The sequence below is a fragment of the Sander lucioperca genome, chromosome 19, assembly GCF_008315115.2.
Source record: "Sander lucioperca isolate FBNREF2018 chromosome 19, SLUC_FBN_1.2, whole genome shotgun sequence".
Classification (NCBI taxonomy): Eukaryota; Metazoa; Chordata; class Actinopteri; order Perciformes; family Percidae; genus Sander; species Sander lucioperca.
The window spans coordinates 18720934-18743372 of record NC_050191.1 but is presented as its reverse complement, the minus strand read 5'-3'; the positions used below and the strand labels follow the sequence as shown (position 1 = coordinate 18743372).

Below are 22439 nucleotides of genomic sequence, written 5' to 3'. Positions count from 1 at the left end.
CATTCTGCAACACAGCACAAACAACAAACAGGAAACATGTCACAACATTATCATAGGATTTTAAAATTAAATTTCAAAGAGAGCCTTTAGTAATTTAATATGAACTCCAACACAAATATAAGGAAATAAAACATGTTAACAAACCCTGCATGGACTCTTACAATAAAACAATAGTCTTAAAATGTATGGCAAATTAACCATACTGTAACAATACTGTTACAGTAAAAGTCCTGCAGTGTAAATGTTACTTAAGCAAAAGTCTGTAAGTATTATCAGGATAATGTAGTTAAACATTAAAACATGTTAGAAAGTGTAAAGGATCCAACCAGTTGTGTGTTTAATGGACTAATCATCTCAGTTTACTTTAGAATCAAACATCAGTCATGCTCTGAGCAACTACGATAGTGCTTGCTCGAGCGGGTACATTGGTTGATGTATGCAGTGGGAACTGAACTCGGGTCTTCACACCAGAGCGTGTGTCATATCCACTGCGCCATCACCACATCTCAGTACTAAAGCTGTACATTTTGATATGTACTAAGTCTATGAGATAATGAGTGAGTAAACATGGTCTACTTGGGCTAATGTAAACAATCACATAACAGTACAGTACCGGTACCTGATCCATTGTAGACTTCTGAAGTACCGGGACAGGCTCAACGGTTAGTGTCACGGTTTCTTCCCCTGCTGTACAAATCGGTGAATTTGCTGCTACTAAACGATCTGTGCAAGAGTATGAAACCATCTCACAGTCGTAGTCACTGCTCCCGTAACTGCATTAAACGTACAATACAGAAAAGAAAAACAGCAGTAACCCCAGGTGAATCAGCATACAGTAACAAACTTTTCAAAAAGCACATTATGCAATCACGTTTCTCTATCATCCTCCGTTTGATCCAAAGCGACTTACAATTGTATATAAAAACACAAAGTAGGGTGCCCAGATAGCTCAGTTGGTAGAGCGGGCGCCCATATATATAGAGGTTTACTCCACGACGCAGCGGCCGTGGGTTTGACTCCGACGTGCGGCCCTTTGCTGCATGTCATTCCCTTTCATGTCTTCAGCTGTCCTGTCTATTGAAGGCCTAAAATGCCCAAAAAAATAATCTTAAAAAAAAAAGTATTTAGGCGTACCTCATTAGAGACGCTGGAAGTGTGTCTCTCTCTCTCTCTCTCTCTCTCTCACTCACACACACACACACACACACACACACACACACACACTATATTAATATAACGTAACGTTAGGCCTATCTTACTTTTTTATTAATAATGATAATCGGGTTATTTTGAAAACAGCAGCTAGCTAGCTAACGTTAAATGTTAAGCTTAGCTAGCTACTCGAAAGGGAGGTTAACCGTTGGTCGGTTCTGTCAGTTAACGTTAACGTGACTGGTGTTGTAACTTGACGTTTGTCTTTGTAGGTTAATTAACGTTAACATTACATGGTTTTACGAAAAATGTTCTAAGACAGTTTGACGACAAAATAAAGAATAAATCATCATTTCAAACCCTCACTGGCTACCGATAGTCACATTCCGCCCAAATGGCTTTGCTTTACCATTAACATATATTTAAGAACAAAAGACTTTTAGGCGGCAAAGACGCTTTTTATTGTTCTCCTCTGACGCAGTCCAGCTAACGTTTTATAGCTAGAGTTAACGTAAGTCAGAAGAAAAGACTTTTCGGCGGCAAAAACGTTTTTTTCTCCTCTGACGCAGTAGTTTTATAGCTAACGTTAATGTTAGCTAGCTATCTCGATGGTCAACTGTAGCTAAGTACCGTTAGCTAGCTAAGTACCATGTCGTAACATGTAGAATGGCAATATGGGACATAATACTGCTAATGTTTTAACTAACTAACCTGTAAACGTTAATAATGGCAATCATCAATGTCGAGTGTAGCTAGCTAATGTTGACAGAGTATGAACTTGGCTAGTGCTAATGGTAAAGTTAACTTCCAACTTTGAATATTAACACCACAAACACAGATTAAAAATGCACATAATTTACCTTTGAATTTACTTCGCTCCTCTTCAGTGACCTTTATTCCAAAACGAAGTAAGCCCGTGATTAAATCCTCCGTTGATATATGTTCAAGCGCCATCCTCCCGACTTTGATCGACACTGACAGAGACTGACAGTTGGATCACTGTCGATTCACTCATGTATCCTTCCGCGCTGAAGTATTTATGCTTCCGCCGAGTCGAGCTCTCGTTAGCATGTAGCTAGATCCTTTCAATAGAACACAACTTAATTATTTGTCTGTTTCATTCTAATATAAATAGGGTAAAGGGTTTGAAAATTAAATTCAATAGGCTACTGTTTGTGAATATAAATATAAATTATTACATAGGCCTACTCCTCATTAACATGATTAAAAATGATTCAAAGGGACACTTCACCAAAAAAACATTCTGATTTATTTTGCCATTGTCTACTACGTGAAGACATATGGCTACTCAAAGATAATTTACACAAGTTCAGATTATTATAGAAAATAGCACACTAACACATTAAAAGTTGCTGGGCAGAATTCAGATTCCCTGTCCATCACATCAACAGTGTGTGTAGTAAAGATGTCCAGACGCTCATTAAACGATGCTTTCAAATGACCCGTGAACAACTGAGGAACTTTTAATACATCGTTCCGACATAGTTAATACGTCGCTGCGATGTATAGATTGCGATCAGAATAAGACCTCCAGACGCTCAATAAACGATGCTTCATTATTCTTCTTTATGACCCGCGATCAATTGCAGACGAAGCGATCAATTGCATACGTCGTGCCGACGTATGTGTGCTTACTGGGATTTAGATGTGGATCTAAGCTGTCATACCTGTATCTTAAATGTGTTTTTGTGAATTTACAGTAGTGGTGCTGATTCTTCTCACATGTCTACTGCACTGAGCTGTATAATAGTCGTAACAATTAACTTAATACTTCATTTATACACTAGCTTTGGAGATCTACACTGTAACAAAATTTCCTGTTAAATTACAGTAAACTACTGGCAGCTACAGTTGCCAGCTTGAAACTGTTATTCTACAGTGTACCTACTGTGATCTACAACAACAGTTTAGTACTGTAAAAATATTACAGTACTGTGCTGTATGGAAAATAAAGATTACAGTATTATACTGTCAGCTCTTTGGTTGCAATTATACTGTTATTTTACAGTTCCTACAGTATTCTCCATTAACAACTTATTACTGTAAAACTATAGAATGTGATCTTCACAGTGATATGAACTAATGATTTAAAAGTTTTACATTTAAAAATGAAAACCCCTGACATAATATTATTATTATTATTATTAATAATAATAATAATAATAATAATAATAATAATAATAAATGAAAATAGCTGTCATAGAAATGGCTCAGACAAGAGATGGCCTTACAACATTAGGCATTTATTAAAGCTGAACATTTTTAGTATCTACAAAATCCATAAAAACACCATTACTACTTGGTTGTCAGAATTTTTTCTTGAACTATGACAAGTGCACAACACATTCCATTAACAATAACAATTAAACATATCAAACCGGCTCTCAACCATGGTGGGTCCAAAAATGAACCTGGACATCTGAGACAGATTTTGCCTTTTTGTGGACCAGCTTCCCCATCTTCTTTGACACCACCTTCCTTGAGGGTGGCATTAGGAAACATTGTTATCTTTGGGAAACTTTATCTTTGGCAAAGTTCAACATATAGATACTTTGAAGACTCTATCGGGCTCCTCAACCATGGTGTCTATTGTCAACTTAAGAAGAGCAGTTAGCGAAGAAAGTCCAAGTGATGTCAACTTCTCATTATGCTTGGAAAGTAGGTGAGACTGATTGATGTCATGTATTTCCTGATAATGTTCAATTATTGTTTGAATGGTGGAGGATGGAAGGAGCAATATAGCTTGTATGCTTTCTTAGAAAAAGCTCTTGTGCATTCAGGGAAACCACACTTGAAAGATGTATTAGGCACACAACTATGAGTTTGCATGTGCCTGCCATGTGCACATGTATTCCTGCAGGTTTTACCACATATGTTGCAAGTTATCATGTTTTCACTACAGGCCTTCACAGCAAAATAATCTTTAAAATACTCTCTCAAGAAAAAAAAAACATTACATCAACAACTAGTCAACTAACTTTTAGCTACTGTATATTACATTAGTGCATATGTGAAGCTACTTTTTAGCTTTTTGCAACCTGCATAACAAGCTTCTCCCTATAAACTCCCAAAAACCGTTTTACTTGAAAAAGTAAAACAACAAATGGTAAAATAGAACCTTGTAGCCCATCTTAACTAGATCTGATAACAAATCAAATGCTCAAGCTAACTTATGCTAATGTAAGTAATGTGCTTCAACAGAAAGCTAAACTTTTGCCCACATAGTTGCTAAATGAGAGTAACGTATGCTAGCGTTCTTTTCGGCAAAAACAGTCAATAAAATGTTAATCCAACACAAAATCACATTAGCATTATGCTGACTTTTGCAAGATTATATTTACCTTCTTAAGAAAGCCACAGGGACAGGATGGATGAGGGCAGTGCTTAATTTGTAAAGTGCGAGGTCCCGGAGCGCAGAGGGGGGGTGGATCCGGCGACTCGAAACGGGGGTTGGAGGTAACGGAACCAAAAATAAATATTACACTGCCTACGTAGCTTCTCTGACTCTGACTAAAAAAGCCTAAACAACGCTGTGTGTACATCAGGGCAATGTTTATTTTTTATTTCAGAACGTGCACTGCATCGGTGCGAAATGTTAAAAAAAAATTAAGAAAAGGTACACTGCAACGATCGTTTTCACAAGCAGCAATTATCCATCGGACAATTAAAACAAAAAACTCACCGTGGTCTCCACATTATTGATCGGCAGAAACGATTTTTGCTTGTTTGGGATCCGACTGGCCAGCGTATTTGAAAAAGTTAAGCAAACGTTGTTGTCTTTTTGACATTTTTCCCCCTGAGTGAAACGAGGCTAACAGCAATCTCAACCAGCACAACCGCCTGGGTCACTTCAAGTGCAGCGCCGCGCTGTTGAAGTGCCGATCCCCTCCCTCCGTCTCCCCTCCCCCCTCTGTCTCCCCTCCCTCCGTCCCTCTCCCCCCTCTGTCTCCTCTCCCCCCTCTGTCTCCCCTCCCTCCGTCCCTCTCCCCCCTCTGTCTCCCCTCCCTCCGTCCCTCTCCCCCCTCTGTCTCCTCTCCCCCCTCTGTCTCCCCTCCCTCCGTCTCTCTCCTCCCTCTGTCTTACCCTGAAAATTCACCTCAAAACGCATCGAAAATGCAAACACAAGATTTTTGTGGAGCTCCAATGGGGAATAAAGACTAACAAGACAGATAACAACATTGAACACTACACAAACAGTAGTTTATTTTTTTTCATTTAGGCGATTCATTTTTCATAGTGACACAGGAGGTGCCGGATCCGTTCTCTTAATACATCCATGGCCGGATCCAATAAAAAAGGTTCCGGATCCAACGTCGGAGGTGCCGGAACATGTTCCGGCGTGTTCCGGCTCAAATTAAGCCCTGGATGAGGGTGAGCTCTTGATGAGAACGGTGACGAAAGCAACAGGTGATGCCTCAAGTGCTCCATCCAGTTTGGTGCTGTCAGTTTAAGAGTCCGGATGAAAACTAATTCTTCATCTTCTTGTTATTGTGTCCTCAATCTTAAATAAAAACACTGATGTGTAGGCCTATTTTTAATTTCATTTAATTTTTTATTTTGCTCAGATGAAACGGACCGAAGATCAAGTCTGATTTAAAGTTCACTATAAAAGAAAAAAAAAACTATATTATACCGTAAGATTATAGGTAGCTTGCTGTAAAAAATAAATAAATACTGCTTTTTACCGTAAGAATTTACAGGAGCTTGCCGTTAATATTTTGTTCCTCAAAGACATCAGAATTTACAGTATTCAACTGTACTAATGGAAAACGGTACACTACTGTGCAAAATATCCAGTATTTTTACAGCAATTTGTTACAGTGTATTTAATGAGCGCTTATCAGTACCTCTGAGAACTTTGAATTTATAACCAGTGCCTGGGAGAATAATTAGCCTACTGCTGCTGCACACCATAGTTCACTTTATTGTGAAATGTGACACGAGGCTGCTGTAAAGTAGGAGGAGCAGTACAAAGACAACCATTTAGGATCCATGTGGTTAGACACATTACCTGCAGCAGTCAATCTCTCAGTCTATTGTATTAGTTTGATATCATCGGTTTGCAACCATGCCAAACGCCTCAGAGCAGCGCCCATACCTGGTTCTGGAGAACTTCATCGGAGGGAAGTTTATCCCTAGTTTGAGCCACATCGACTCCTATGACCCGTCCATCGGAGAGGTCTACTGCAGAGTTCCTGACAGCGGCAAGGAGGAGGTGGGTCATCCTCAGACACACAGTAGAGGGGCTCATGCATTATTACTTTAGGATTGTTTGTTTTTGGTACTTTCTCTGCAGTAGCCTAATTTGTATTGAAAATGAATACAGTACTTTCCTTTTATGCAAAAGCCCTGCAATACATTTTCATTATTGTAAAGATTTTGATAAGGTTTTCACAGACTGTGTGGTCATTTCTGAATTACCACAAATGTTAAGAAAAATATTTAGGGTTAGATGAGGTCTATTGGTGGCTGTACTGTGTCTTTGGCCGTGCATTTGACCTTTATTGGCATATGTTGTTGTTCCTATTTTAGTACGTGACTCATGTTGCTGTCTTTGTATTTTTTTTTTCAGTTAATCATTTTCTGTTCACTCTATAAAATACTTTTTAATCTCATACATTTCACATAGGTATGCTTTATTGCAGGGGTATTGTGCTGGATTGCATTTTATTACACGCATGTATTTTTCTGCACAGATTTCTTGCAGACGGTCCAGGACATGAAAAGGAAAGAGCGTTTTTACGTCACATATTCTTGTTGAATATCCAGGTTCTTCCAAGCAGCATGTGAAAAAGTGTTTCAGAGGTTATAGTCGGAGAGAAGCACCTTTGCTCTGTACAGAGTCAACAGTGAAGTAATCATTAAACACATTCCCAAACTTTTCCCTGGTGGGATAATAAGGATTGACTAAACATGTCAATAAACCTTAATATTTTTAGCGTAACAGTGGTGAGATTACAGTGAGTTATCATACCGGACTAATTGTTCTTGCATTTTGTAAAATCAAAGTTGTTAGCCATTATCAAAATGTACATAGAATCCCCCCAGTGTATACAATGAATTTGTAATCCCCCTGCATAGGTTGTGGCCTCGATGTGGACATGAAATGAGAGTTCAAGCAAAGAGAAGGTTCTAGTATTTCACAAGAAAACTTTAAAAAAAAAAAAAAAATGTTATGTCTCACATCCCTTTAATCATCTTTGACCCCTCATGTTTATCTTGGGACCACTTGGGTGGGGGTTCTGACCCCCATGTTGAGAACCACTTAAGTGTAGTATCACCTAAAAGTTACACAGCACAATGTGCTAATATGAGTAGGTTGATTTCCGTAATGTCTAGTCTGATGTACCAGGCTAAACAGGTTTGATTGTATGCAAACTGAGCCTGCGGCTTGAACAACGGCCCAAGTCTAGTGCTAATTGGCAATTTACTGCCTGCAGGTGGAAGCAGCGGTGGCGGCAGCTAAAGAAGCCTTCCCCGACTGGTCCGCCCGCAGCCCAGAGCAGCGAGCACAGGTCCTCAACAAGCTGGCCGACCTGTTGGAAGCCCACCTAGAGGAGCTGGCCCAAGCGGAGTCCAGAGACCAAGGTGTTATATAGTGTTTTAACACACGTTGAGTCAGTCAGTAGCAGTTGGACAGTGGGTCAAAAAGAACACGACTGCATGCTCAAATTCTTGTACAAACGTATTTAATATCCAGTTTTTTTTAAACCCTTATATGCAGTTTATGTATAGCAGTAGTAACTGATGAATGATAACAAGCTGCAAAACAACACTTTTTTTAAATTATCGATTGGGGGTGTCACGATTTCGATTTTAAATCGAAAATCGGATCGAAATGACCTTTTGATTCAGACTACCAGAATCAAAAGCAGGATTGCCAATTCCCCCAGTATTTTTCCCCTCTCCAGCCCAGCCTACTTGTGCATGTCCGGAAAAAAAAGCCAGACACCGTGTAGCTTACCGGCTGGTAGCATGTAGCCTAATACACGGGGTAACCATAGCTTACCAGTAGCCTGCAGCTTAACTTTTCCAGACAACATGGCCACTGTCGGAGTCGGAGATGACGGAGAAACTACAGAACTGGAAAATCCTTCTGCTTCTCTGAATGGCCTAATGGTGGCAATTGCACCTCGTAAACTCTGAGAAACTTGAACTGCTGTTACGAAGTACTCTTCTGCCATCGAATGGCTCTTATTGTGGCATTGCCATCCATGTTGAGAAAAAATGTAAACGTCTAATCGAATCGTGACACCCCTATTTTATAGATTTCTCTGCTAATTGTTTTGTTTTTGGCAAATTGGTTTGGTCACATCAGAAAATAGTACAAAAAAAGTGTCCAAATGTACCAGGGTGACTGTCCAAAACCCAAATTATTTGGTTTACAATAATGTAAAACAAGGAAAAGCAGCCTGACAAAACACAAAAAGTATCACAATTGAGAAGCTGGCACCATAACATATTTGGCCTTAATTGACAAACAATTAATCTATTGTCAAAATCAGAACCCAAATCAGCTTTATTGGCCAAGTAGTCTATGTGTGTACATAGGAATTTGATTCTGGTGTTTTGTTGCTCTCAGTGTAAATACACAGAAATAGACACAAGGGTAAAACAATTGACTACTATACAGATATTATAACAAAGAAATTGCTTCTTTTGTTTTTTTGTATAATCCTTTGCAATTCCTTGTTTATGTTCCTTGTACATGCCACATTACAAAAGTGCTGGACAGATTGAACAACATACTGATTATTTTGCTATTTTCTGGCTTGTACTAGTAGTAGAAATCAAAACAGGGCCTGTGAATTAGTTTATGAGATATGTTGTGTGCCAAGATGACATTTGGCCAGAGGGTGGCACTAGAGGAAAGCTCAAGCATTATACAAAATGAACAGAAATTGGGGCCTGTGGAGCATGAATGCTCAGTCAATTTCTTATAGAAGATGAAAGGACAAAAGGTCATCAAAAACACTAGGATTTATATTGTATTATTATATTATTATTTTTTTTATTATTTTATCTGTTATCTAGCATATTTTAAAGGGACAGCTTCTTACCTAAATGAAACACAAATGCATTTTACATCACATTAGTTAAACCATCGCCTACAATTACAAAGCATTGTGTTTTATTTAGAGTAAGGCCTTTGCTTGGGAAACCTAAAATGCTGAGGAGATAGAAATCATCATTAAACATTGTTTGATGAATGTCTGATATCAAACTCTATTCAAGAAGCGAGTGCTGTATTATTCTCTGCTGTTCACCTCTTCTGTATCTTTGGTGTAACAATACAGGTAAAACAGTAACATTTGCACGGACTGTGGACATTCCTCGATCGGCATACAACTTTCGGTTCTTTGCGTCATCGTTGCTCCACCACACCACCGACTGCAGCCAGATGGACCACATGGGCTGCCTGAACTACACTGTCCGCTGCCCTGTGGGAGTGGGTGAGAGCTCACTGTGTTTGCCATAAAATCATTTTATTTGTGCTTTATGTGTTTATAAATGATGTTGTTGTTGTTGTGTGTAGCTGGTCTGATCAGCCCCTGGAATCTCCCCCTGTACCTGCTGACATGGAAGATTGCACCTGCAATCGCTACAGGCAACACAGTGGTGGCAAAACCCAGTGAGATGACCTCCGTGACTGCCTGGATGATGTGCAAGTTGATGCAGCAGGCTGGTAGGACTACAGCACCCACAATGCAATAGCAATCCACTTACGCGCAGAGAAGTTAGCAGGATTCTCTCATGAATTATTGCACACAAAACTTGTAATTCTACACTATTTAGATGAGTAATATGATCTTCATATTCACTCCTTAGTCACTTTCCTACTACAACTGGCAAATGGTACATCATACAACAATCAAGTTATAGCTCACACAATCAGAATATGGTCTCAATTTAGGAAAAAATTTGGTCTGCAAAAAGCCTCCTTAATGGCACTTTTATGTCAAACCACCTCTTTACCCGAGCCTAGTGAGGTCTGTCTTTTCGAGCATGGAATGGGGATGGAATTCAAGTTATTAAAGTTTATACCTCAACCCTTCGCTAAGCCCCGCCCTCCTTAGTTACTGTTGCTACGCCTGTCAAGCTTTTGTGCCTGGCACGTCCATGTATGCATTCGAGCGATATATCCACTACATAATATGCAACCGATGAGAGAATAATTTCATTAAAATTGAAGCTAAAGCCTATAGGTCATGCAATACTGTGAGCCGCCTCATACGCTGACCATTCAAATGGGAAACACACAAATTGAGGAACAGCTATGTTCATGCACAGCAGGGTAAGTGACATTTGAAAATAATCTAATAATTATAAATCAAACAGCTTATCCATAAATATTGTGGAATAAACATAAGACATTAGCTTGAACACTTTGCAATGATAACATTCTTCTGCTTATATTTTTAGCGATTAACAAATGCTGAAATATATTTTAAAGTGTCAGTGAGCCTCCGTCTTGCCTTTAATCATCTTAAGGATGGGTTAATAACAGATGTGTACCCACTCGATCGTTCTCTGGGACATGTTTTCATGCTAATCAAATGTGTTTGGAGCTTGGAACAAGCTAGCGCGGACCGCTGATTAGCTTACAACGCTAGTATTCGGGGCAGAAAGACAGTAGCTCCCAAGACGGCGGCCGCCTGTATACGAGAACGCAACTGTCTTTATAATCTTTTTAATAAACTGTCTGTACACTTACAAAGTTGTTAATGCTTCGGTTAACATTTAGGGACCCTCATTATGCTACCGTTGAAGTTTGGTGATATTTTGAGCCTTTTTAGTGGTATAAATAGCAATTTGTTTTTTACTTTCCCTGTGCCCCGAATACTAGCGTTGTAAGCTAATCAGCGGTCCGCACTAGCTTGAAAACATGTCCCAGAGAGTGACAGAGTGGCTACACATCTGTTATTTAACCCCTTACTTCGTTTTGCGCCGGAATTGTCTTTATGTTACGTTCAAATATATGCATTATGAACAAAGAACCGTCATTATTTCCAAGCAGTGCTGTGCTGAGTTAGCTAGCTAGCTAACATTAGCGTGTTCTTGCCTTGGAGCAAACGTATGTGTTTTTGTTAATACTGTCGACATTTAGCTAGTTGTGAATGGGGCCTCCCACACTGCTTGATCCACGCCTGGCCTTTCTCCCCCTGGGTTTTTAGGTTCCGGGAAGGGAACAATTCCACCACCCCGTCCAAACTTTTAGGATACCGGGTATCAGATTTGCACAACGCTTCGGCGTACGGTGTTTCCCTCGCTCGAAAGCTTGACAGACCTCCCGCACCTAGTTACGGTTGCTAAGCCACAATTGGCCTGTGGCGGTTTTCGGGCGTGGCTTAGCGAAGGGTCAACCAATCAGACCAACGATCCGGCTGATGTGGCACCTACAGCGGCATCAACCATGGACAGTATATAAGAAGGCATCAACGGGTTGCTGCGCTTCGGTGGCCGTCATGTTGAATGTATGGTGTGTCTGGTTGGTGTGTCAGGGCCATAAACATAAAGCTGCTTGCCGTCGCTGTGCTATCGCTTTTTGCTCGCAGGTTTCTCTATAGAGCTCCACCTACAGCTTCGGAATAGATTATGGCAACACTGTAAAAACTTGCTCGGTCAGCCTGCAGTTTCCTCTTTCTCTGTTCCTCCGACAATGCTTTCCTAGCTTTCTGCTTCTTTTTTGCCGGCTCAGCCATGACGATAGCGTGAAAAACTCCATCGCTACCTTGTTCTTATAGCTAGCCGGTTCCTGGATGGGGGCGTGTGCCTAAAGCAATTCGTTACATCGCGAGACCTGATATCACCAAGGGGGTAAGCTTCTCCTCGGACCGCGAACCTCCTATAGCGCCATTTTAATGCTACAAAGCGATCACCCCCCGTTAGCATCCCATTGACTGCCATTCATTTTGACGTCACTTTGACAGAGAATAACTTTACATCTGAAGCGTTTAAAGACTCTATTTGTCCATTGTTTATTTCTAAAGAAACACGACAATGTATAAAAGGCTCCATTACCTTGTACCTCACGTTATGGCTCTGTAGTAGACGTTTTTGTAAAAATAGGCTAACGATTGTGTCATAACCACGCGACTTACTGTCGCATAGTAGAGGAATTACCGTATAGTCCAGGAGAAGCGCGCAGGCAGTTTCGTCTCACATTAGCTGTTTAAGTGTAATTACTAATGTTAACTATCATTTTAGTGATCAATAATTAGCCTGTGCCTATGTTATCTCCTTACATATACCTACGCTCTCCGTCTCTGCAAGATTGGGAATGATTGAGATTTCTCTTGGCACAGCTACCAGAAGACTTACAACTTTCAGACGCGTTGCTCACGGCACATTTACGTCGTCTCTCTCAGTTGGAGGCTGCGCAGTAACGCTCAGCGCTCACCGGAAAAGTGCTTCTAACGGCCTTCACTGGTCTCCGTCCAGAGCAAAGGGATCTGTTGGTCCATTCTTATATACAGTCTATGGATATCACGCGATACTTCCTGATGCTGAGGCCGGAGTAAATTTGCAAGGGTGGGTTTTCCGCTCACAGCCGCTAGGGGGAAGCAAGATGACCACCATTCAACCCGAAAAAAGTCATATAACCATTCCAGTGACTCCGAAGCTGTTCAGTTAAGGTACATTAAGCTTAAAAACTGCATAGTTCCCCTTCAAGTTGGAGAAGATACAAATCCCCTTAATGGGTAATACACATACATTCAAGAGAGTCTGGATGACTTTTCTGATTTACTCTGATAATGTAACCAGTGTAACAAACTGGAATATCTCTTAGCATGAGTCTGGAATGGCCCAATTTGTATTAATTGTAGGATGTGAGTAATTCTATGTGTATCTTTGGTGAACTATGTTGAAGCTGTTCATTTGTCTGTTTTTCTTCTTGATTCAAAGGTCTTGTACTTACTGTTTTTTTCTAAATTATATTTTATCTAGAGGATCTTGGAGGGATGGAGAGGAGGGTTTTAATAAGTAAAACTATTCTATATGCAATTTGCACACATGTTAAATATGGAAATGTTAATAAACAGATAAAAAAGAGAATTAATAAGTAATCCATAAACCTGTCTATCTCTGCAGGTGTTCCTCCAGGAGTAGTCAACATCGTATTTGGCACTGGGCCGAGAGCAGGCGACGCCCTCGTCGGCCATCCTGACGTCCCATTGGTTTCCTTCACTGGTTCCACGGCAACTGCCCAGCGCATCACAGAGCGGAGCGCCCCTTACTGTAAGAAGCTCTCACTGGAGCTAGGAGGTAAAAACCCTGCCATTATTTTTGCTGATGCAAACCTGGACCAGTGCATCGAGACCACAGTTCGCTCCAGCTTCTCCAATCAGGTAAGAGAAGAGTGTTTTAAGACTTGATTTAAGGCTTTTGGTTACTTTTACTATTGCTGTCATTATTTCTTTACATGCTCTTGTGAGATTAATTACCCAGAACTGTGGGTCAACTGTTTTGTGCTTATTTTATTTGAAAACGTGTTTAGGAATATGCTCCACTTAAGCACATCAACTCAGAGAGAAATATTTTGTCAAAAAAAGCATAACTGAAGGTCCATTTAATAACTTGTTCTGGTCTTCATCAGCAGGGGAAAGTTTTCTCAGTTGTAGTTGTTATTTGGAGTTTGCTCAGTCAGTTCAAAGATAGTAAAGGATCCTTAATTTGAGATGTTTTTCTTTTGTTAAAATGCTTATCAACTAAAATGTTAAAGAAATAGTTTCACATTTGGAGAAATACAGATTCCTGGAGTCTCTGCTGGTTGCCAAGCCAAGAAATAGTCAACCACATAACCCCTGTAAAATAACAAGTTGTTGTTGTTGTTTACACTTCAGATTTTGTACAGATTTAACAAACAATAATGTGTAACGTGTTAATTAGTGAGCTTTAGAGGTGCTGGTTGGCAGATTTTGTTACCGTTGGACAGAGCCTTGCTAGCTGTTTACCCCTATTTCCGGTCTTTATGCTAAGCTCAGCTACCGGGCTGCTGGCTGGAACTTCATTTTTAACGAACAGACATCAAAGTAGTATTTACCTTCTCATATAACTCTCATTAAGAATGCCAATAACCTTATTTCACAAAATGTCAAAGGTGGGTGCTACTTGATTTTTTTTCGTCTTGAGGAAGAGTGCCTTTAAGAGAATCCATGTGTCAAAAGCAAACTTTTAATAAACTGAACTTCAGCTTTGCACTTATGTTGCATATTTCTAAATTACTGTCACACACAAGTAAACACACAGCAAATTTGTGGTCACGCATTGCACGAAAGTACAACAGGTTCAAAGGGGCCAACCAGATCTTAATTTCCCAATGGACCCTTAGCAGGATAACCTGGCCATGGTCTTTATCTGTTTCTTCAGAGCAGTTGTAAACTTCTGTTTTTGTAAGTGCTACATGAGTAGAGGTTAGTTTTATTCTTATTATTAATGTCAATGAAAACCGGTATGAAGAACTGTTATATGTGATGAGGATGCAGTGACACGGTGTGTCCACATGGGGGAGATCACAGTCCATATTTTGTCACGTATGAAAACAATGTTCGGAACAATCAGTGCTTCCATCAGAATCTTCTATTTTCCCCTTCTTTCCTTCCCTCTCAGGGAGAGATATGCTTGTGCACCAGCAGGATTTATGTAGAGAGGAGCATTTACTCTGAGTTCCTGGAAAGGTTTGTGGCTGCAGCTAAGAAGTGGAAGACAGGTGTGCCCTCTGACCCAAGCAATAACAACGGAGCGCTTATCAGCAAAGAGCACCTGGAGAAGGTGATAAAAAATATACTGTTAAATGCTGTGATAAAACAATTTTCGATTGTTTTAAATAATCATATACTTGGTAATCCTTCTTTGTCTTGATCTCCAGGTTCGAAGCTTTATTGCACTCGCCAAATCTGAAGGCGGCGTCGTCCACTGTGGCGAGGGAGTTGACCAGCTGGAACTCCCTGAGCGCAACGCTAAGGGCTACTTTATGCCAGCCACTGTCATCTCAGGCATATCTGACAGCTCCCGCGTCATGCAGGAAGAGATCTTCGGCCCTGTCACCTGCGTCAGCCCATTCGACACAGAGGATGAGGCCATTTCCAAGGGCAACGGTGTGCGTTACGGTCTGGGGGCCACGGTGTGGTCCCGGGATGTTGGGAAGGTTCACCGGGTGGCCAGGCGGATACAGGCAGGTATGGTGTGGACCAACTGCTGGCTGGTGAGAGATCTGAACCTGCCCTTTGGAGGGATGAAGAATTCTGGTGTGGGGAGGGAGGGAGGGAAGGATTCCTACCACTTCTTCACTGAGGTGAAGACCATCACGATCAAACACTGAGGGAGGAGGGAAAGAAATGGATTGGAGAAACGTGGATACAGTTTTGTAGTTAATCTTGACATTCATCAGCCTCTCTCAGCAACTCTTAGGAATTTCAATGACAAGTTTCTGCTCCCACCCTCTCGGATTACTGGAGCCCGTAATTACGTCACATTTATTAAATAGCCTACAAAGAGTGGAACAATACAGATGAATACAAGCAGAAATGCAATAGAAATGTCAAGTGAAGAGGAAATATATCACAGTGCAAAACATGCATACCTTTTGCCTTAGTAGAATATTTTTGCATTTTTGCAATATTGAAATGCATTGAGTAGCCTAGTGCGTGTTAGGGCTTCAAGTTTGAAAAAGTGCAGACCGGAGAAGGTGAAACCAGATAAGGCAGGAACTTATTTATTGGCCCATTTCAAAAGTAGAAGTCAAGAGGACAATTTATGAAGTTAGCTTAATCCTAAACATCCTTTAAAAGTTTACACTGCAGGTTCGTGTCCTGCATGACGGTTCAGCAAGCAATTTTGACAAGAGGGCATGCAAACACTGATAATTCAAATAGAAAAGTGGAAAGGTTAGTAGAGCTAGTAGAGTATGTGCCTCAGGCTAACCAAATCCAAAAAGCAAATCATTGTCCACTGGTACTTCTGTTTTGTAACACAGCTGTTGTTTAAATTAAAACACCTTATATAAATGCTACATGTAGGTCAGTGTATTTTTATGGGCACTTTGAAACGTTATGTCATTGTTGTCTGTGGAATGCCGTAAATCTTCATTGTATCTCTGACACAATGTCAGCAAAAGATAGATGTCAGATTCTGGGTCTGATACAAGTAAACAGGTCTGCTGACAGATTGACTTTTAATTGGAAAAGTTTCACATTGTTATCAGCACACATTCTTTACATGTATCGTGGTGTTATTCATTACATCTGAACACCTGGTCAAAGTCTGCTCTGTTATAGAATGTTTTACGTCATGCAAACCTTTTGTACTCAGACGTAACTGTAACTGTCCGACCTGCTGACGCAAGAAAGGTGAATAAATGCCAAACTGTCCCGTGTGGTAGTTGGACAACATGTTTGCAGAGAGGAAGAGGAATGTCAGCAAGTCAGCTGAGTGAACTGGTTGACTGTCTGACTGAAGTTAGCATGCTAACATTTGCTAATTAGCACTAAACACAAAGTACAGCTGAGGCTGATGGTAATGTCATTAGTTTAGCAGGCATTTAGTCATAATACAAAGTATCGGACAAATTCAATTTTGACCTGAAGGTGGTGCTAGATGAAAAGTCACCACAGTTATTAAAGTTATTAAAGTTCATCCATCCTGATACATGATACATGGTACATGCATGTGTGTACCAAATGTAATGGCTATCTGTAACATGTTTGGGATATTTCAGTGTGTACTAAAGTTGTACTGAAATCATGTAAAATCTGGTACACATATGATACAGTACAATCACATTTTGACTGTTAATTTATTATTTTTTCTTTAAAATAAGGAAATCTCAACTTAAAATGATGTCACAAAGGTATGACTCTTTAAAGTGGCCATATTATGCTCATTTTCAGGTTCATAATTGGAATTTGAGATTGTATCAGAATAGGTTTACATGGTTTAATTTTCAAAAAACACCATATTTTTGTTGTACTGCACATTGCTGCAGCTCCTCTTTTCACCCTATGTTCAGGTCTCTGTTTTAGCTACAGAGTGAGACCTCTCAACTTCTGTAACATCTTTATTTTCAGTCGCACATGCGCAGTAGCTAGCTAAGGATTACATGAGCTAGCTAGCTGTTTCTCCAACTTCGGACTGTAAAAGGCAGGATTAGCTGGAAGACTTCTTCTAAACGAGGGCGCACTTCCAACTTTGCGTGGAATACCTGCAGAAGAGGGACATGTAAGTAGTTCTATACAATTTATTTTGTAGATTAAGGTGAATTCGTGTGTGTTGTAACAGTGTTTTGCCATTGAGAACGAGCTAGCATGCTAGCGCTAGCAGCCAGCATAGGAGACTAAAGGCAGGACACATTCAGAAACCCGTATCTCACTCGAAACAGCATAGATGGGTTCTTTTCAAAGTTTATATGCGTGTGGAAGCACCAGAGACACAAAATAACACCCCAAATCCCAGAAAGTGATTTTTACATAATATGGACACTTTAAATAGTAGCTAACTTAAGTGACTTGACAGCCAGTACATGCTATGTTCAAACAATCTTTTAAGTAATGATCAAAATCTGCCAACAACAACAACCGCTCTCAGCCGCTTGTTTCATCTTCCTCCTGATCACATTTATCTTGCATTTTTCAGCACACTCCCCCTCCCCTCTTTGCCTCCTATTAAACATGTCTCTTCACGGGCGCCTGGATATCTCAGTTGGTAGAGCAGGCCCCATATACAGAGGTTTGTTCCTCGACGCAGCGGACCCCCCGGGTTCGACTCCGACCTGCGGCCCTTTACTGCATGTCATTCCCCCTCTCTCTTCCCTTTCATGTCTTTGGCTGTCCTGTCAAAATAAATGCCTAAAATGCCCAAAAAATAATCTTAAACATGTCTCCTCACATTGCCAATCGTCATGACTTAATGCAGTGTGAGATGAGACTGACGTGTGCCGTGTATCATGCATGTATATGAGCATGTGTGCGTGTTGGCGTTGCACTCCGCACCATCTGAGCCCCCGTGACAGTTTAGGAAAAGATGGTACAGGAGGGACGCGCCCTATTCGTAATGCGAGTGTGTAAAATCACGTCTCCCAGTGTATGTGACATTTACCACAGAGGCAGTGTGTGTGTCCCACCCTCTGTGTTTTGGCTAGGGAATGGGTATTGTGCTGTGTCACGCTGCATGATTGCATATACACACACACACACACACACACACACACACACACACACACACACACACACACAAAAGCTCCTGTGCCTTCCTAGAACATAGCGTGTGATGAAATGGATACCACCCACAAGTCAGGTTAGGAGGTCTAAGGCCACACACACACGTCATAATCTTACAAACAGAAAAGGAACAAAGTAAGTCAGCAATTATTTCATTTTCCTCCGTTTCCTCCCTTTTTTCTTTATTTATCTTTAATCTCACCCTCTTGTGAATGTTTCACTGAGAAGGAAAGCGCTCATTGAAGCAGGTCTCGCCCCGCTGTACGTGACTTTGAGGACACCGCTGTTGCCTTCAGCCAAACCAAGCATTTAACTTTCATCTCACTTATCGGGCACACGGAATAATGAAAATAGAGCATCCTTCCATTTTATAGCCACAAGGAAACTGCAATATCTAGCCCGCCAGAATATATAAAGCATCAGTTTTCATGCCGGCTGCAGGGATGTGATAGGCCTCCTGCAGACGGCCTTCTCATTGATATGTTGGCCTACAGTATTTGACAGCCACAGCCAATACACAGCCATTTTCTCTCTTTTGGCCAAAACCCAATGCAATAAGTCTGTGAAATGTTATCTGTTTATGTGTTTTAATTATAAATGTACAGACAGTAACATTTGATTTCCTGTTTGGAAAGGGGTATGTGAATGTGTGTATGAGAGAAATGCAGATAACAAGAGAAAAAGCTAAAGACAGAGAAAGGCTGACTCGACCTGGAATCGTTATGTTTCCTTGTGTCCCAGATTCCACAGCTTTGTGTATGTATGTATCACTTAAACTAACACAACCCTGTCCAGAATGACACCTGAAATCAGAGTTTAAATCACAGGCTTAATGCTTGCTCATTGAAAAGAAAGGTCTTTTCTTGGTCTTACGAGAAACAAAGTAGAATATGGAACAGTAGAGACAAAACCAGCAATCAGTAGTTTCCATTCTTCCTATGTCTTTTCTTTATCCTGTCTGTGGCATTTTCCATTTTTCTTCTCCTATTCTCTATCTTTGAATGTCATGTGTCACACACAGTAGGCTTGCTTTTTTTTCACAACCAGCCCCTACTTCTCTCACCACGCTTCTGTCTCTTAAGGCTGTCTGTCACATTTGGGTTCAGGGAATTTTCCACAGCGGGCGGTCGGGGTTTTGTAGCAGATAAGCCCCGAGATGAAGCTGAGTCCTGAGAAAATGCTGTAGTTCAAGCAGGTTAAGCAAACTCAACCGAGAAACCCCACGTATATGTGTGGAGGGAGAGAGAGTTACTTGGCTACAGAAGGCTGAATGTCTGCAGCTACATGCCAATCTCAGGTGCATTATATTTACCAGTCTGAAATGACAGCTAAAGCTGGAGCCACATGCAGTAGCCTACCTATTAAGGTACAATTTTAAAATAAACACTAGGCCATGACTGAGAAGATAAGTGAGATACTAACCTTTCCTGTATTTCACATCATAAATAGCAATTATTTAAAATATTTGGATTGCATAACATACTGATTTGTTTTGGCTATGAGCCAGCACAAACTGAAACCTACCTTTCTGTGACTTCTGCATTCTGTAAGTTACTCTGTGATTCGGTCACATAGTGTTTTCTATGCCAACCTTTAGGAAGTCGACACCATTTAAAAAAAAAAAAAAAGTGTTATTCAGCAGCGGGTGAATGTAAGTCAAGTATCTCCTTTTAGCTCTGTTTTTTGTCTTTTACAACTACTGAGGGAAATATCTGGCTCTTTAGCTGCTAAATGCTTAACTATGTTCACTAGCTAGTAGCTAACGACTGGAAATAACGCTAATGGTAGCAGTTAAGACAGAATGAAAACAGCAAAGCTGCAGGCTTTTTAAACCAAAACAATTAGCTAAAAGATGCTAAAACGGTCTGTAGAGCAGAGGGGGACTGCAGAGTTGGGTGCTAATTCCCAGTGGTTTCATCGTCACACTTGACATCTTTCGAAATACATATCGTTATTTAACTATCACCAACTTAAAACTCACCTGTATCTGCTCACCCAATATGGTTGGAAATAAGTTACATGCCTTTTCTGCATATTGTCTTTAATTCCAGTTATTCGATTACGTAAAAAAGTTGCCTTTTTCCTTTGCTTTGGAGTTTTGACTTTATTTCCTTAGTGATAAGTTGTGTTATGCTAATGTAACATTTTGACGAACAGGCTGATATGATACTGAACAACATCATCGCACTGTAGTTGCCAAAATGTGGTGGCCTAGATCTCTTCTTTTTGACAAATTGAGTGAATGATGTGTTTATCCTGATTATACATCAATTACAGCATTATACTTCACACTATCTGGACTGTATTTTGTTGTTTACCAGTAATGTAATAAAGAGTCCCATTTTACCTCTGGGAAGACATCTTCAATGTACTTATCCATTTTGTGTAAATACATCGTGGGACACAGGATCTTTCCATTTAAACAGAGTTATGATAATAGGTTATATCCACTGCTGTGCTTAGTTCTGAAATTAGTTTGCTTTGTTATTATGTACCAAGCTATTTTTCAGCATTCAATAACTACACTGGCACGTTTAAGGCAAGTTTGAGAAGGGCAGGGTCTTTTAACTTCCACGGTGCAAACAATTAAAGTGAGGCAGTTCTCTTCCTGTTGTGGTAGATGTTTCTCAGTCCTGCATGTTCCAAATCAAATTACACCAGTGTGGACAAACAGAGTAAAGAGCAAAGGGATGATGATTTTGTTTGGTTCAAAATGGAGCACAGTGCAAACATGTGTCAGGAAGCCTCAGGCCTTGTTATTATGCCAACAATGTGAAAAGTTCTGGGTCTGGTGGCAGGTCTTGACTTGCATTAGAAATGTTGTCAATCAATCCTTGCACTCTGGAGAGCAGTGTGATATTGCAATAAGACAATGTTTTATTACAGAAAAGATGAGCAGTGAAATAGGAGGGAATTGAGAACCACAGGACAATTTTGTTGAAGAAATATGGCATATTTTGGCTTTTGGAAAAATCAAAAAAATAAGCAGCAGACAAAAACACCTTAACTGATGTAGATAAAAATGTGCCACATTTTGTCTAATTATGGCTATAGAATACACTACACTTTAGGGCATTACAATTCAACTCCCCAGGGAGCAATGATTCATGCCTGAATAGTTCCTCTTTCTTGAAGTGGTTCCCTGCACATTATCTTTGGCCATTGGGAATTCTCCACACCCATTTAGGAAGAGCTAGTTAGTGTATCATTCTCTCAATAACAAAATACAGGAACAGGTACAGGAAGCTCTGATGAGATTAAACTGAGCTGTGATGTAGCTTGTGTTGGGTTGTCGTGGTGGTTAAGTAGAAAAATGTCTCAGAGCTCTAAGACGTTTGTTGTCTTGCTGTCATATCCACCTTTGTTGTCCTTTTGGTGCCTGACCAAACTAATGAACCACTGAAAAGGGATGACCTTCTCATAGTCATTTGCACTAAGCACAGGCTGTTCGTTTGCAGCACTGTTTGCTAATGTCTAATGCAGAGGACGTCACCATACTGAGGCCCTTTCCGTAAGAGAAGTTTGCATAGCATCGTGTAACTAGCACATAAGAGGACATGAAAGCTTGGGTCAACCCCAGCAGAGCAAACAATATAGAGAAACCAGGTCAGCATGGAGATATTAAATGGTTACTGATGCAAAGCTCAGTCTGAAATACTTTAGTTTTTTTTAGAGTTTATGCGATACTTGTACTGTTTTGAAAATCCTTCACTGACTAATAGTAAAGAGACTGTTGTTGCAGTGGGTTTGAATATACATAACATGCATGTTGTTGCAGAAAAATGACATACCTCTCCTGTGAACCTGTTGTAATACGGTTACAAAAAGAGAGTATTTTCTTCTTTTTTTGGTAAAATATGACAAGCACAAAAATGATGCAAATTAAACAGACATAGATGCAAAATATAAAGGTTCAGAAGGCACCCTTCAAATCAGAAGACTCTGCTGAAGTGTCCTGAAGCAAGACTATGGCCCTGTTAACACTTGGATTTAAAATGTGTTTCAGTGATCCGAACATAAGTGGACAGCTGAGACACATCTCCGTTCACA

At 40.3% G+C, this 22439-nt stretch overlaps 1 protein-coding gene and 1 long non-coding RNA gene across 2 annotated transcripts; one reads left to right on the top strand and one right to left on the bottom strand.

The window, feature by feature from the left end:
• Window positions 1–6124: 6124 nt before the first annotated feature.
• On the top strand, window positions 6125–16186 carry aldh8a1 (aldehyde dehydrogenase 8 family, member A1). Its single transcript, XM_031322287.2, has 7 exons — window positions 6125–6388; window positions 7614–7761; window positions 9471–9626; window positions 9710–9859; window positions 13267–13523; window positions 14785–14946; window positions 15044–16186. The coding sequence occupies exons 1-7, from the start codon at window positions 6242–6244 to the stop codon at window positions 15494–15496; spliced, it is 1473 nt and encodes a 490-aa protein (XP_031178147.1). The 5' UTR covers window positions 6125–6241; the 3' UTR covers window positions 15497–16186.
• A 3054-nt stretch (window positions 16187–19240) lies between these two features.
• LOC118493898 lies at window positions 19241–21334 on the bottom strand. Its single transcript, XR_004895957.1, has 2 exons — window positions 20737–21334; window positions 19241–19569 (listed from the first exon to the last, which is right to left on the bottom strand). It is a non-coding gene; the product is annotated as an uncharacterized LOC118493898 (long non-coding RNA).
• Window positions 21335–22439: the final 1105 nt, after the last annotated feature.

Coding starts and splice junctions, on each gene's coding strand:
- aldh8a1 (XM_031322287.2), top strand. CDS start 6,242: ATGCCAAACGCCTCAGAGCAGCGCCCATACCTGGTTCTGGAGAACTTC. Junction 9,627..9,709: donor CCGCTGCCCTGTGGGAGTGG/GTGAGAGCTCAC, acceptor TGTTGTGTGTAG/CTGGTCTGATCAGCCCCTGG. Junction 9,860..13,266: donor CAAGTTGATGCAGCAGGCTG/GTAGGACTACAG, acceptor CTATCTCTGCAG/GTGTTCCTCCAGGAGTAGTC.